Source organism: Polypterus senegalus, chromosome 1 (genome assembly GCF_016835505.1).
Source record: "Polypterus senegalus isolate Bchr_013 chromosome 1, ASM1683550v1, whole genome shotgun sequence".
NCBI classification, from domain to species: Eukaryota; Metazoa; Chordata; class Cladistia; order Polypteriformes; family Polypteridae; genus Polypterus; species Polypterus senegalus.
In genome coordinates this window covers 34,388,323-34,404,946 of record NC_053154.1, presented here as the reverse complement: position 1 = coordinate 34,404,946, position 16,624 = coordinate 34,388,323, and the positions used below count along the sequence as shown (strand labels likewise).

General features: G+C 39.4%; 1 protein-coding gene across 3 annotated transcripts in view; it reads right to left on the bottom strand.

The window, feature by feature from the left end:
* si:cabz01101003.1 (ubiquitin carboxyl-terminal hydrolase CYLD) overlaps positions 1-16,624 on the bottom strand; it is an 82,279-nt gene that overhangs the window by 50,982 nt on the left and 14,673 nt on the right. For 2 of the 3 annotated variants that reach the window (XM_039745908.1, XM_039745899.1), the window contains exons 2-6: positions 11,552-11,827; positions 2,979-3,278; positions 2,520-2,625; positions 1,946-2,047; positions 1,657-1,746 (exon numbers count right to left, since the gene is read on the bottom strand). In XM_039745908.1, the coding sequence (XP_039601842.1) occupies positions 1,657-1,746; positions 1,946-2,047; positions 2,520-2,625; positions 2,979-3,278; positions 11,552-11,827 (874 nt within the window). The remainder of the gene's footprint in view (positions 1-1,656; positions 1,747-1,945; positions 2,048-2,519; positions 2,626-2,978; positions 3,279-11,551; positions 11,828-16,624) is intronic. The other variant, XM_039745917.1, reaches the window with a different exon arrangement.

Genomic DNA, 16,624 nt, shown 5'->3' with positions numbered 1-16,624 from the left:
CTCAAATTATAAAATACTACTATTGAAAGCAATATTTTAGTTGCAGACTAAATCGATGACATAATTAGTAGCACTGTTGCCTCACAGCTGAAATCTAAATAGAAAATTGTGACATCTGTATTTTTTATTTGTTCAAAGATATGTTGGATGGGTTGCTTTTGTTGCTCAGAGGCCTCTAGTAATGGACTAAGTACAATCCTGACCTGTGAATGACATAAAATATGACAATCTTCTTATATAATACGCTATTGTGGCTGTTCATTTGTCTGTCCAGGATTTTAAATCACCTGTAGCTCGCAAACCGTTTCACCTATTGACCTGAAATTTGGTACACATATACTACGTGACGTCTACTATCCGCTTTCGGGGTGATGATTTGTATTACTCTTTTCATTTTTATTTTATTTTATTGTAGAATCAACTCTTGGCAGCACGCAGCAGGGCGACCATACGGCACATGCGTATGGGCGCCATTCTCATTCCCTACCAGCTTCGCTAATCATTCTTAAGGCAGATTGAAGACTTAAGTGCCAGCTTAAGAAAACATACTAAGTAACTGCAACATAAAAACTAACTTAATCAGTTTTAACGCGAAAAGATGCCGACAAAAGAAGAGAAGCAGTGGGCCACTAGGGTGTAGAAAAGAAGAGCAGCTCAGGAAGCAGCAAGCGCATCAACCTCTGAACAAACGAATGCTAAACGTACAGAGTATGAAAACTAGGAATGCTCAAGTCAAGTGTATTCACTGCACATTATTGTGCAGTACGCCGTTACTGGTCTGATAATAATATATTCAGAATGACATATAATGTGATAATGAGGAAGGGCTTGTAAAACAGTAAATAATACAGCTGCCAATTAATTGGCATTAATGTGTTTAAGTAATGCGTTAAAAATTTCGGTGATTACATTTTTAACCCTAACCCGGAAATAGCTTGGTCAATTCAACCGCACTTCACACTTAACGAAACAGTGGTAGTTGACTCCAAAAAATGAATTCCTGTATTGTTTCTTGGTAATGGTTTTACTCCACATACACTAGTGGAGTCTCTGCTTGCCCCTGTGTAATGCAGCATTGGTCCCTATTGGAACACAAAATATACCTTACTTTATTGAATCAGTAAGGAACGTGATTTGACCTGTATTTTCATACACATTGTTTCATTTATACATTAGCTTTTCAAAGTGCAAAATGAAAAGAAAATGAATAATATCAAACTAATTATATAAGTAGAGTGAAAGAGTTTAATTATTGTGTCGCATTAATGGTGCAGACACAAGTGAAATTACACATCAGCGTCATCTTTGCCATTATGCTGTGTTCACATACTGACATTTATATAAAAAAAAAAAAAAATGTCACATCACACAGTATAGCAGAATGACCAGAACAAGATGTCTGCTAATGAATGACTGCCCTTGAAATGAAAAGAGACTGTCAAGGTACAGGTCTGAGTGGAAGGCAGAATGTGAGAGGGTGCGCCATGTTCTTGGCGACAAATATGTTTGCTGTGGAGCTTTTACAGTCACCAAAGAAAGAAAGATGTGAATAAAGCCTTACACTGACTAGGAACATCTGGACTCCGCTCACACATTTTTGGACTCCTCATCTCAAATTTCTCCCTGGACTCACAGCCAACCACACTACCAACTTACCTGGCCGTTCCCCGGCATCACTGCAAGAGCGTTGCTCCTTTTTTGTAAGTTGTCTCCTGACGTTTGTAGGTTCTGGGTCCTGGCTAACATCTAACAGAAAGACAAGTGAATATAAATAGATAAGAAGAGGAATTGATTTATGACCTACAATGCAGACATGCCAATACTATCAGGCTCATCAGATTGCCTTCAAAAAGCCTTCATTCAAAGCCTGGTTAACCTATGAGAGAAAACCAGGAGAGGACTGGTTTAAATGGGAAAGAATAACACAGCTTTCTCTAACTGTTACCTGTCTGTCGGCTTTTCAGGGAGCGTGATTGCTGCTTCCGGTCACTGCCACCTCGAGACAAAAAGCTGGAGCCACTGCTAATCTGCACTGACACAACAGGGACTAGCAGGAGAGCACATAAAGACCAAGTTAATGAATGAACATTAAAAATTGAGGGGCAAATCAAACAGGAAAAGGGCCTCAAGAAGCTCAACTGTGAGAAAGCTAAATTGACAGGGGAGATGAAATAACTTAAGAGTCAAGTGAAAACAGCATCTCGTTTGTTACCTGCTGGCCAGTCCTTAGAACTGACTTCAAAGGAGTAGCGCAGTGTAACCCTAATGTATGATGTTTGGGATCAATCATAATTAAGCTTGCCTTTTAGTGGCTACACTTTCATCATTTGCTAGCTCCGTATAATTGCTTTACATACCTCACCTGGCAACACACTTCTGGCAGCTTCAAAGCTTGTCATATATTGCTCTGTTTTTGAGGATCTGGTCAGAAAGAATTCTAGTCCTAAAATATTTTAATATTCAAATTGTGCAACTGGTCTATTTTATAAAACACACTTCATTAACCGTTTCCACTTTACCTTTGTGCACCTTACTGATTGGCAGTAATATTCCATATTCTGGAGAAGGAAATTTACACAGCTGTACCCCTTTAAAGAAGCCGTCCCAGGACCCCACTCGGTTTTCCTAAAACAAAAAAAAACTTGATTTATGTCTTAATTAAGTCATTCATTTTCTAAACCAACATATTCTAAAAAGTATCAGAGGTAGATACAGCCTATCTTGGTGGCATCAAGCACACAGCCTGAACCAAAACTGAACAAGGTGGCTGATCATCAAGGGGCCCACTTGTTCACACACCTTACACTTTATTGTAATATTTGAAGTAATAAACATTTTAAGTTTTCCTCTCAAAGGTGTCTCTACACACAAAATCAGTGAGCAGGAGAATGATCCAAACCCTAGACACTGGATGCATGGGGCAATAGTGCTAATCACTGTGCCAGTGTGCCACCCCAACTTAACTGAAGAAACCTTACCAAATGAATCCCAACAAAGATTCCATGATCCTGCTTGTTTGGAAGTATGCCACAGAAAACCACCTCCCCATACTGTATAGAGTCTTCCATCTGAAAGCAAACCCGCTGGCCAATTTCAAACAAAGGACTCGTGCTGTCGGCAGTACGGGACAGGATTTCAATACTTTGCCGGCTTCGATCTTCTGACATGGCCAGTTCAATGCGGTTGACAGCCACAAACACCCCACAGTTCTCGGGACACTGGAAAAACTGGTGACCTTTATATGTTCCATTTGTGAAGCCCTTGCCAGCTGCTGAACCCTGTGAAATACAAATATGATCAATTCTCAGTTCACAGGCTTCTAAGCACTTTTCAGAAGTCATAAATTATAAACCGTACATCAGAGTAATATATTAAAAAAAAATAAAATAATGAATTTATGGAGTAATATCATGTTTTCTAATATTAATTGTTAAACTGTACAAAAAAAGCAGCATTCCCAAGAATTAAATTAAAAAACATTTTCTCTCCATGCAAACAATATTACAAAACTTTGTACCACCATTGTACCACCTGTTATATGGTTCTTTTAGTTTGTGACAGTGAGTGAATGGGCAAACTCTCTCGCAGCAGCATGTTCAGCCATTAAATTAGGGTCCCTGGACCTATGACAAGACAAGGCAACCAACTGCACCACTCTGCCACCTTGAATAAGTTCAGTATAATTAAAATACAAGGAGAACATGAAAGAGACATTCAGCAATAACTCCGAATCAGTGTAGGACAACTGACAGGCAGCAGTGCTGCCATCATGTATCCCTATAAATAATATTTCATATTATATTTGCTGTAAACTCTCTGCATATGCAATTAATTTTTTCCATCTTCCATAGCCATTCAATATGAGTCATTAGCATGGTGATGAGTGGCATGGAGAACGTAGGGGGTGCAAAGTAGGCTATTATAGTAAATATTGATGAAGTGGCCCTTTACGGACCTGCACAGGGATACCAAGAAAGACAGTAGGCCTGGCTCGAGCCTGGTGTCCCTATTGCAAATACAGGACAGTCCTTGAAGTGACTCCAGGTAGGGGTATAAAGCCACCTCTTAGGTTCAATGCATATAGATGTGGGAGGATTGAGGACAAGCACTTGAAGACGGGGGCCTTCAAGAGCAGGTGGATCAGCCACCTGAGGGCCCCAAGACTGAAGGTTGGTAGGGCCAGAGAAACATTGTTTAACATTCCCAGTTTTTGTTGGGTAAATTCTCCCATTTATTGATCCCTCCCTTCATGGGTGTTTTATTTTATAAAGACTAGTATGGCTTCCTTGGTGTTATTCCAAGTACAATAGTTACACTTGTTGTTTATGATATTAATAGTTAAACCAGGGAAATCAGAGGAATACTCTACCCAAAAATGATATTTTTTATATAATACTTACTTCATGTAGTTTGTAGTGGTGTCTGAAAAACTTTTTAAATCTAATGTATTCATGCAGAATGGAGAGAAAGAAGTTAATGCCATAAGAGAACTTAATAGTGACCAGCACTGCACAACAGCAAACAATGTGAAAACTGTCCATGGACAAAAAAAAAAAATCATGTTACTCGTGTTGCATCATCCACATGTCCATTATCCAGTCACTTGCTCAGAACATGCAACATCAAAGCTGTTTTTCTTGTTAAATAGTTACTTTATTATTTTTGCAGACATAAACACTAACCCTAAAGCCTCATGGGATTAACTTTTCAACTTGAAGACCCACCTCTCCCAGTTCTTTATTGGTCAAGAGTCCTGTCTTCAATTCAAACAGCATTTCCAGTGAATCTTTGGGTTTCCTGTGTACTGTATGTATGCTCTGATAATTCATGAAGTATCTATGTAACAATATTTTTGTTTTGCACATTTTGAGCAAGTAGCTAGATAAATGACATGCAGATTACATGACAAGAGTAATGTGGAATTCCCCCCCCCATGGACGTTTGTCACATCATTTATTGCTGTACAGAAGTACCCACCATTAACTTCTTTAATGGCTTAAACTTTTTTCTGTCATGCTACATGAAAGCATCATTCACTTTTTTCAGCCACCATTACAAAGTACATGAGGTAAGTAACATAAAAATATCTATGTTGAGTGTAGTATTCCTTTAAAGCATAGGTTCTTAAGCTACGTGTCGCAAAATGTTGTTCAGGTTGCAGAGATTAGCGATGCACAATAGCATATAATGGGAAAGGGTTGCACTCGGATTGCGGAGTGTCTTACAATGTGTCGACACAGGCTCATCCCAGCCGACACATCCAGAATGCTAGATGGCGTCTTCCCTGCAGCATGGAGGTGCCCCGGATTCCCGCAGGGCACCATGGGAGATGGAGTTTGGCTTCACAGCCCTGCTGGGTGCCGTGGGTGTCATCGTGTGATGCTGCAGGGAGATGTGGGGATTTTTATTTTCCCTGTAGCCCGGAAGTACTCCCAAGTCACGGGGATGGAAGGGCAGAAGTACTTCCGGACTGATGAAAAACATCTGACCCGGAAGTGCTATTGAATCACATGAACAGAAGGACAGGAGCACTTCTGGGTCAACAACTATATAAAGGACTATGAGAGACCCAGCAAGCTGAACCAGAGTTGGGAGGTAGAGTGACTGAGCTGCTGGGAGAGGAGGACTGATTTATTGTATTGTATTATTGATTTATTGTTTATTGGGGTGATTGTGGTGCACTGTGGCACAATATCAAAGAAAGAAGAAATTTAAAATATTTCTTGGTGCTTTTACTTGGTGTCTTGGACATTTGTCTGTGGGGATTGAGGAGCGACAGCGCCCTCTAGTGTCACAACCAATATGAACTACGTCTGTGATGCTGCAAGTGGGATCCCAACCTCCACCCCAGGATGACGATCAGTGGTGATTCTTCCATGGGTGATGTCCTCGCACTCCCTCCCAGGATGTCAATCAAAAGTGAGTCTGGGTCTCAAAGACACAAAAACAGTAAAATTGGATCTTGAGAAAAAAAGTGTAAAAAAGTTGTATTAAAAAAAAGGGTCTAAGCAGTGTACAGCCATATGCAATGCAGCACCAGAAAAAACGTAAAAACAAAAGCTTAAAAACTTACCAAATCCATCTACTTCAAAAAGAAAAATATTATGGTTTTAAAAACACTTCTTCCACATATCAGAGATATGTTCATCACAAAGTCATACCATAATATAATTTTCGAAGCCCACTTAATCCTGAGTAGGGCTGCGGATAGCTGGAGCCTATCCTTGCAAGCATAGTGAACAAGGCAGGAACAATCCCTAAACAGTCCATTGCCAGGTGAACACACACACACACACACACACACAACACGAGTCAATTTAGCAATGCCAATCCATCTAACCTGCATGTCTTTAGACTGTGGGAGGAAACCCACCCAAACTCGGGGAGAACATCCAAACTCCATGCAGGGAAGACACAGGAAGCAATCCCTGGTCTCCATAATGCAAGGTGGCAGTGCCACCACTGCCCCACTGTGCCATCCACAACAAAACAATTGCAGAAATCATTTTTAACTACAGATTCTTGACCATGTCTCTGTGTGGTCTCTTCTCTGTTTGTCGAGCACGGTGTGGAGAGTTTATGTAAACAACAACCTATGTAAGGAATCCTAGGAATCCCATTGGAAACACTGTGGGGTAGAATATCAAAAACAATCTGGAAGTAAAACTGCATGTCTGTAACTATTTAGCAGAATATTGTCTTTCATCTAAAATGTTGAAAATAATGTGCAAAAATGGGGTGTTTATAGTGTTCACTGTTATTAAAGAATGAGTGTAACCTCAGCTGGCTAACCACAATTCTGACAGTAAAATATTGTTTGGTTATAGAGATACGGCATGCATGAAGAGCCAGACTTAGAAAAATAAATTATATGAAACTGCTGTAAATTTTTCCAATATGTGTACTGTTTCCTGCAGAGGCATTAGCTCTCTTGGAAATGTGTTCTTTTAATATTGTGGCTTATTAAATAATTAAACAATATCATAATATACCAGAAAAGGCGATATCCCTCCCGTAGTGATTACGGCGGTACAAGAATCACATGAGACAAAATATCTTTTAGCTTACATTTACTGACGTTTTACGCGGTTACAGACGGGGAGGCATATGGACAGACTTTTATCCAGGTGGGAATCTGGATCAACACAGTCAGCCATTTTCTCCGTCCCTACGCTGGGAGGTTTTCCAACACCTTGTGTCGGCACAGCCTCGAAGGGTCTGGCCACTGTCCAGACCTTTTATATGGTTCTTGCTTCACTTGCTGGTCGTCTCCGTCCCCAAACAAGGGCTGAATTCCTCCCCCACAAAATACAGAAATATCATAGTGCTTACATGCCGATTCTCATTCTCCCAGTAAGGAAAGAAGATTTGTGCTGATAGAGGACAGAAATACCCTAACCTGTGTTTAAGCTGACTATACAAGCCTCCAGTTGTCTTTGGCTATCGAATCCAATGCTTGGCTAGCACTTCTAACTGCTGAGCCCCTGTGTGCCACAGTTAACATGCACATGTGAATAAAACTCATAACAGTACTGTCCAGATACAGTGACATAAAGAAAAATGTAGTATTACAGTACAGACTATTAAATATTTTTAAAGGGCAGATGTTGCACACGATGACTGAAATCCAGGGGCATTTTATATACACATTGGAGTATTTTGCAAAATATACAAAACAACAGAATAGCAAAAGTGACTTTTTAGTTTGATCATTAGAAAATAATAAAATTAAGCATGTATAGTGTTCATTTTCTTTTACCTTAAAAAAAAAAGCAAAACACTGAACCAATCAAAAGAAAACATGTTTTTATATAAGCCACTGATATTTATAATGTTATAGTAATTTAGGCAAAAACTACTTCTAATACTCTGTTACTAGATTTGCATTTCAAAGGCCCGGATTTCATTAAGTGGTCAGTGATAACCAGGGATTAACAGTCTTATGGCAGTCATGCCACAGAAGTGGAGCACGTCCCCAGCCACAAGGAGTTAATGTACTGGAATGGCCACAGGTGGGCACTCCAAGCTGACATCAAAGTGCATTTAAAAAAAAGAGACCTGCACAGTGATGTTGTTAAAAAAGAAAGGGAGGTCTGACAACAAGCAAATGGGAGCAGAGCAGGAAGGAATAGCATTGAAGTAAAAGTTGTTACTATAGTACAGGGGTTTGGTTCTGAAGGGCTGCAGTCGCTCTAAAGCTTTTGTTCCAAACCAATTTCTAAATTAGAATCTAATCCTTATCGGCTATGGCTTGTTAGTGCACTCATTTTGCGCAAGCAAATCATTCTTATATAATAGATTTCTCTTTTCTGAGAAATTTTTAGACCAGAACAGATCAGTTATTGCGAGTTGTTCAACTTTTTCTCTTCCATTTCTTTCTAAACACAAGTATTTTAATAAACCAAACTCTTCCCAATGAGCACAGAGATTTGGAAATGGGACCAAGTTAGTTCATGTTGTCTCATGTCCACTCCAGGAGACCCACTAGGACTGCAGGTTTCTGTTCCAATCAGTTTGATAATCATTTGCCTTTATTTGATCTCATTGTTTATTTATCTGGTCTTTGATTTCTTCTCTTTTTTCACATTCAGAAAAGTGCAGTAATGTGAGTCTTCATTCAAAGTAATGCTTGCATTTTTTTACCACAGCATTAAATGCTTACCTCTTTTTAAATAATTTTCCTATTAATTCACCTTGTTGGTGAATTTTGCTCCAGTAATGGTAGGCTGACAATAATAACTCTCAATGGGCAGAGGCGATACCACAGCAAATGACCTCGAAAGGCTGCTGATACTTTCAGCTGCGTGTTCATTTGTAAGTAACAGTGTAAATAACAAAAATACCAGGAAAAGTGAAATTAACTTGCGGATGAAAAATCTTAAAAACCAAGACAAAAAAATAAAATTTCTCTCAAGTAACATATACAAATTCCTGCTACATTCCAACAGAAATTTACAAAACCCAGTTTTGTAATTTATGAATTGATGCAAAAACAGAGAAACTATTAAATTACAGCCTGCTTAAATAAAGGAATACTCTATCCTAAAATTATATTTTTAATAATATGATGTTTGTAGTGGTGGCCAAGAAAAATGTTTATTCACTTACTTTCATGCGCAATGAGAGAAAAAAGTATATGATATGATAGAATGTGCTGTCCAATGGCTAACAATGTGAAATATGTCTATGGAATAAAAGAAAAACACCTTCACATTACTCATGTAGCAATAGCTACATGATTATTATTATTATAGTAGATTATTATTCATACTGACTTTTGGGAAAATTAGTGTACAATATAAACCATAATTCTGTGTTTTTGAAATGAAGACCCCACCCCTCTCCTTCACTCATTGGTCCAGAATCCTGCTTTGAATTCAAAAGCACAGAACTATGGGAATGTGCCTTTCCTATTTACATAGCACACTGATTTTCTAGTATGAATAATACTTTACCGAAAAATGAGACATATGGATTATGCCACATGAGGATTTTTTTTTCTTTTTTACACAAACATTTTTCACATTGTCTGCAGTTATACAGCTCGGGTCACCATGATGATCCATTATATTAAACTTATTTCTCTTGTTCTTCATGAAAACATAAGATTAAAAACATTTCTTGGCCAAACTACATGGGGTAAGTAACATATAAAAAATAACATAGAAAAATTTTGGGGTGGGCTCTTCCTTTAAGGTGGGAATTCAATTAAAATCAGAGGTTGGGTGGGAGGAAAACCTCCAGCCGCAGTGGCTCCCCAAGAATGAACCTGACAATCACAGAGTTCGATGCTGAACTGCTGGTTTCTTTGTCATTTGCAACTCATTGATAATTGGCAGCTAGTTAAGAAAACAGCAAGCAAAAACAGTAAATGCAACTGTTTAGAGACTAAAATAAGGTTGTAACAGTTGGGAATTTAATTCAAAATATTCTTTATTATTACTTACTATTTGGCCAACACTTTTATCCGAGGTGACTTACAAAATTTGAGATAAAAGCAGTAAAAAAATGAGTAATAATTGACATATTTGGAGTGTCAAAGCTGAAATGTGATGGAAAGAGCAATACATAGCTAATATGACTAGCAAATTCGGAGCATTTTTTGTACCAGTCCTTGTGTTTTAACACTAGAATCCCTGACGCCAATGAAAAAACTTGTAATCTCGGGTCACCCTATATTCCTTCACTCCTCTCCATCAGCGTCTTTTGTTTTGTAATTGTGTTGATCAGCACAAGCAGCCTGCTGTCCCATCTGAACCACCACAGTCAACTTGGGCAAAAAGTTCTCCCAGCTCAAGTCATGTTTATCTTAGTGTGAGGTACCTGGAGTTGTATGGGTTAAATAATACATCGTTATTTGAAACACATGCATTTCATGTGTGTTCCATGTCTACAATGATCTATGTAAGTGTAGGATGACAGAAAATGTGAGAAATGAAAGAAATGTTGAACACATATCTAAAACAAACTTTTTTCATGTTTTAGTACTAACAACAACATTTTGACATGAAGTGTATAATGTGTGAAAACTGAAGTCCAAATATCAAATAAGCACTTTCATAAAAGGTACACGTATAACAAAACAAGCACACTTTTATTCAAAAAACTAGCTGAAATTAACAAACAATAAAGACTCATTAATGTCCTCATCTTGCGGTCTTGTATGTATGTTATCATCCAGTTGATGCTCGGAACCGGCCAACTCTATTTAATTTGAAAAACAACAGGGGTGCAGTGCTGCTTAAACATAAAGAATGCTGGCAGTTGCCTGCTATATACTAACTGTGTAAGTCAGCACGGGATCCTAGAAAGTACTGAAATCGTCAGAACTACTCTGGGCATCTCTCTGCTATGAGGATTCATGTTGCCGACGTGCTCGCATCGTTTGTGTATTAGCAGCTGAGCGACTGTCTTTCTTAGGAGGTTCGTATCTTTGGAGCTGGAGCCCTCCCTTACGTCTCACTTCCGTGCCAGACAGACACACAGACTTGCATGTGTAGAACTCTATTTAATTTCAAAAGCAACAGGGGCACGAAAGAAAGAACTAGCCAACCCGCGGCGTACCATACACCGCATAATCAGGCCGGTTTTTTAATAATTTTTAAGCACAATTATAAATACAGCTTCACTTAACAATGCAATTACTCTAGGCAAAAAAGGTACAACAACTGAGAAAAACACCATGGGTGTTATTCTTAACTTCAAAAGTTTAATAACAAATCAGAATTCTGGATCATTCTTTAGTGAGCTACTCATGATACTTTTCCCATCTACTCACGCCAAGTTTATCCTTTACTACTGTATAAAGTGTGGTACTCTGGATTTAGTGTCTATAAAGAATAATGTGGGATTGTGTTGTGAATTCTGTAACACACAATTCACATATTGTTTTTATCATACGCTAAAAGTTAAATATATTGTATTATTTTACCTGGAACATATAACTTACAAGTGCACATCACAATTTCCCCCATACAGAATATTAAAACATGAATTTCAAAACTAATCAAGTACAATGTTGAATGTTAATGCTTCTAAAAACAGACCTCACCTGCAATTGAACACCAAAATGTATTCCACTGCTTCCACTGCCCAACGGTCCTCGATATCGCAGAACACCAGGGGCTTTGCTGCCTGATGAGTGGATTTGGACTCGCAACTTTGCACCAGGCTCAAGCGAGCCCAGCAAAGCCAGCTTCTTGGGGCATTGAATCAACATAATCCTCTCATGCAGGTCCGAAACTGGTTCCAGCAGGTAAGCAAAATCTTCTCTAATCTCTGTCAGCACATCACGGTCCACTTTCAGCACATCACCAGAGTCCAGTACCTTGAAGGAGGAAAACAGAAAGTCCAGGGTTAACCATACAAGGCATTTACTGAGTTTCATTCCCCTTTCTATACCAGGGTGACTTGGCAGTCACCTGGGTTAATAATGCTCACACATTAAATACTCCAGGAAAGGAGACAGGGTCCTAAGCAAAGAAGGCCAGCAGCCATAAAACATGATCTTCAGAGCAGGACATCCACCTGAGAATAACCATGTTAAGGCCTGCCCAGTACTTGGATGGCAGCCATCTAGGAAAAGCCTGCTGGAAGAAGTGTTGGTAGGGGGTGCTTACCCTGTGGTATGTATGTGGATCCCAATGCCCCAGTGCAGTGATGGGAACACTGTGCTGTAAAAAGGGAGCCATCATTTGGATGAGATCTAAAACCATGGTCCTGACTCTCTGTGGTTATGAATGACCCCTGGGCATCTTTCAGAAAGAGTACGGTGTATCCTAATGTCCTGGCTAAATTGCCCTCCATAGCCTAGTCATTCTGTTCCCAAATCATCCCCCGTCTCTATCTCTCACAACTTCACCACATATTAGGACATGTGTATTGAGTGTACTGGTGCAAAAACGGCTGCTGTTGCATCATCCATTTGGGTACTAAACATTGGTGGAGGGTGAAGTGGTTCCCCTCTGTCCATGCGCTTTCAGTTGTGAGAAAAGTGTTATATAAATGTAATTAGTAATTATCATCATTATTATTATTATTAATTATTTAAATCTGTGGCCTTCTGCTAGATTAATTATTTTCCTAAAACAAATGCACAAGTCAGCAACAGTGCTCAAATGCTGAATTCTTCTACTCATTTATTTATTTATGATTTTTGACAATGTTCTCAAATCTACATTGACAACAGACAGAAAAAAATGAAAGGTGAGCTTTTATTTTGGAATTCATCTAACATCTGGGGCCTCATGCATAACGCTGTGTGTAGAATTCGCACTATAACATGACGTAAGCATAAAAGCCGAAATGTGCTTACGGACAGAAAAATCCAGATGCAGGAATCTGTGAGTACTCCAACTTCCACGCTCTTCCGCTTCATAAATCCCGGTCAGTGTGAAAAGTAACGCATGTGCACGCGCCTGCTGTCCCGCCCCACTTCCTCCCAGAATTACGCCTCTTTGAATATGCAAATCAATATAAATAGCCCTTAAGCTGAGTGTTCTGTAAAAAGACAATGGGAAAAGCACAGGGGAAAATATAAGAATTTCAGCAAATACCAAGTGGAGGCAAAGGAAAAACATACTATTTGTTTAAATAAACCGGTATAATCAACAAAAGGAAGTTCACAAAGTCGCACAGTGCCAAAATAAAAAAGAAGTCACATGTCAAAGTCGCCGTGAAAAGGCGAGTTGTAGCCCACCGTCTAAGCTTATTAGGGTATAGACAAAAAAAAAAAATAGGCACACAGTGGGAAAAAAAGCACAAAATGTCAACTTTAATCTAGAAATTTCCACTTTAATCACGTAGTTTATTTTGTCATTAAAGTAGAACATCATAAACTTCATCTTAAAATCATTTAATTTACTAGTCTCTCAAATCCCATTGTAACTAAAGTAGCACGTTAAATGCTTTGTTTTTTATTTGATCTTCAATGTGCTCTGTGTGTGAATCACTACGTGCTTCCATTCTTTCTCTTTCACCGACAGGACACAGACTCCATTACATTTGTGATATTACAGCTCTCTGAATGATTAAAATACTGAAATGTATACGTGATATCATTTTCATGATGATTGGAATGAAAACATGTTATTAAACATGGGAACACGATGGCGCAGTGATTATTCATGTCTCACACAAGATGCTGCTGCGCCATGCACGACCTTCAATGAAATAATTTATTGCAGCAGTACTGTCTCTTTCAAACGTACTAACCCCCAATTCCTGTTGTTACTTTTCTTTCCCCAAATACCCAATCGCCACACAATCAGCTCTGTAATAGACATTAAGCCATTCTTCAAAACTTTTAAGGAACATTGAAATATCTTCATAGTACATGTTTAATTATTCTATCCGTCTATCCTTCCAGTGTCGCGCCAGCATCAGCAAATATACAGCACAAGGCAGGAACAATAAATGAACTTGCAAGCACTGCGGCACCGTGTCCTCACATGTTTAATTATTAACAACACAGATTATTTAAATGAAGTTAAAGTTTTATCTGTATAATATAATCAACATATTTTGCTGCATTTCATCTTAAAAATGATATCGTCTTCATATGTAAATACGTGCGTTATAAAGTAGCGCAGGTTGTGCAATAATATAACTGTAGTGCAAGTTTACAGTGGGGCAATTGTACTTATAAGTACAAACAGTTCTACAAGGAACACTTGATTGAGTGTGTTTATAGTTCCTAGGGTGAAACTGTTTCTGAACCACGAGGTCCGTACAGGAAAGGCTTTGAAACGTTTTGCTGTGGCTGAGGCAGCGTGTGCTTGATTCTGTAGAACGATAATTCTCTTTCCGATCAGCTGCTGCTGTGATTCCCCACTGGTACAGCGACAGTAACAACGCTAAAGCAGTTATGGTATTTGGAATACTATGGCTATTCCCTAGGCCATTATATTGTTACAGGTTAATTACAATCAGATGCATTACACTAATAAACAATATGTGGTTAGTTTCAGTGTATTTACAGTATAAAGCTGCTTCAGGAATGTGGTTCTAAGAAATAAAGGGTAACCACACAGGAACAGTAGCACTGCTTTGACGCTGGGTGCCACCAGTCTGCAAAACTGAGCGGAGAACTTGCATACGACAGGGTATGAGGTACCGTGGAAAAGTGCTTGGCTTTACGCCAAGTGTAGGTTTTATACATTACGATTTGAACGTGGAAACATTCTTACGCAGCATTTCTGTGCGTACGCACCATTTAAACATGAGGCCCCTCGTATGAGTGCCATGGAGGACAGCCAGGCATTCCAGTTGGACAACAGCATGACCTCTTGCCAAGACTGAAGGTGCCAGGGGATGGACAAGCAGAAGCCGGAGGCCAGGAGCAGTTCCATCCCCCATACATTAGATGGCAGTGGTCTGCTGGAGGTATCCCAGTTTGGACACCCACAGGGGTTCATGGGGAGTGGAGCATGGAATTGCATTCCTGTCAGGCTCCCTGGGTGTTCTAAAGTAGTGCTATTGTTTTGTAGGGTATGTGGGGTGGGTGTTGCAAAAACCCTGCTACCCAAACAACCTAGAAGTGCTCCTCACAATTCATGCAGATTCACTGGAAGCCTTTCCCCGGTCCAGCATAAAAGGAACAACTCCAACAGATGGCAACTCACAAACATGTAGTAATGTATTTTATCACTACAAATACTTGTGATTCATATTTTATTACTACATGCATTACAAAATACATTTCAATAGATAATGCACTGAAAATGTTAACACTGAGGGCCACATTATTTGCACTCAACTGGAGTTTTCATTGTTTTTGTATGATTACTGGCTGTGTCATTTTCCAAGGTGCTTGGTGGTTTAAAAAACCCATCATTTGAACCTGTGTTGCGCATATTTGGGTCAGGGGTTTAGGGCTTGGTGGTGCCCCTTTCTACTGGTCACAATGTTAACCTTTCAGGATAGTTGGCATCCGGAAAGCATTCACAGAGCATCACTTTTTCCACATTTTGTTATGTTACAGCCTTATACTAAAATGGATTAAATTCATTTTTTTCCTCAAAATTCTACACACAACACCCCATAATGACAATATGAAAAAAGTTTACTTGAGGTTGCTGCAAATTTATTAAAAATAAAAATTTTCCAGGATGTCTCTGTACATTGCTGCAATCATCTTTCCCTTTATCTTGACTAGTATCCCAGTTCCTGCCGCTGAAAAACATCCCCACAGCATGCTGCCGCCGCCATGCTTCACTGTAGGGATGGTATTGGCCTGGTGATGAGAGGTGCCTGGTTTCCTCCAAATGTGACGCCTGGCATTCACACCAAAGAATTCAATCTTTGTCTCATTAGACCAGAGAATTTTGCTTCTCATGGTCTGAGAGTCCTTAAACTCCAGGCGGGCTGCCATGTGCCTTTTGCTAAGGAGTGGCTTCCGTCTGGCCACTCTACCATACAGGCCTGATTGGTGGATTGCTGCAGAGATGGTTGTCCCTCTGGAAGGTTCTCCTCTCTCCACAGAGGACCTCTGGAGCTCTGACAGAGTGACCATCAGGTTCTTGGTCACCTCCCTGACTAAGGCCCTTCTCCGCCGATCGCTCAGTTTAGATGGCCGGCCAGCTCTAGGAAGAGTCCTGGTGGTTTCGAACTTCTTCCACTTATGGATGTTGGAGGCCACTGTGCTCATTGGGACCTTTAAAGCAGCCGACATTTTTCTGTAACCTTCCCCAGATTTGTGCCTCGAGACAGTCCCGTCTCGCAGTTCTACAGACAATTCCTTTGACTTCATGCTTGGTTTGTGCTCTGACATGAACTGTCAACTGTGGGACCTTATATAGACAGGTGTGTGCCTTTCCAAATCATGTCCAATCAGCATGAAATTTGGAGGATACCTTCTTTTTATGACATAGGCACCCACTAAGAAGGGATTTTTCCAAATTCAGCCCGTGAGGGGGTGAAAAGGGAAAAGTATATTTTTTAATAAGTATTTTAAGTAAATTTTTTAAGTATTTAAAATTTTTTGGAGAAGAAAATTTAAGAAGCAACTTTAATAAATAGGCATTGAAGAAATTTGAGGCATGAAAGATAAATAACAAAAGATGCATCTTCATAATAAAAAGTATACAAAGGCTGTTATGGAAAGGTTGCAATCAAATATGTGATA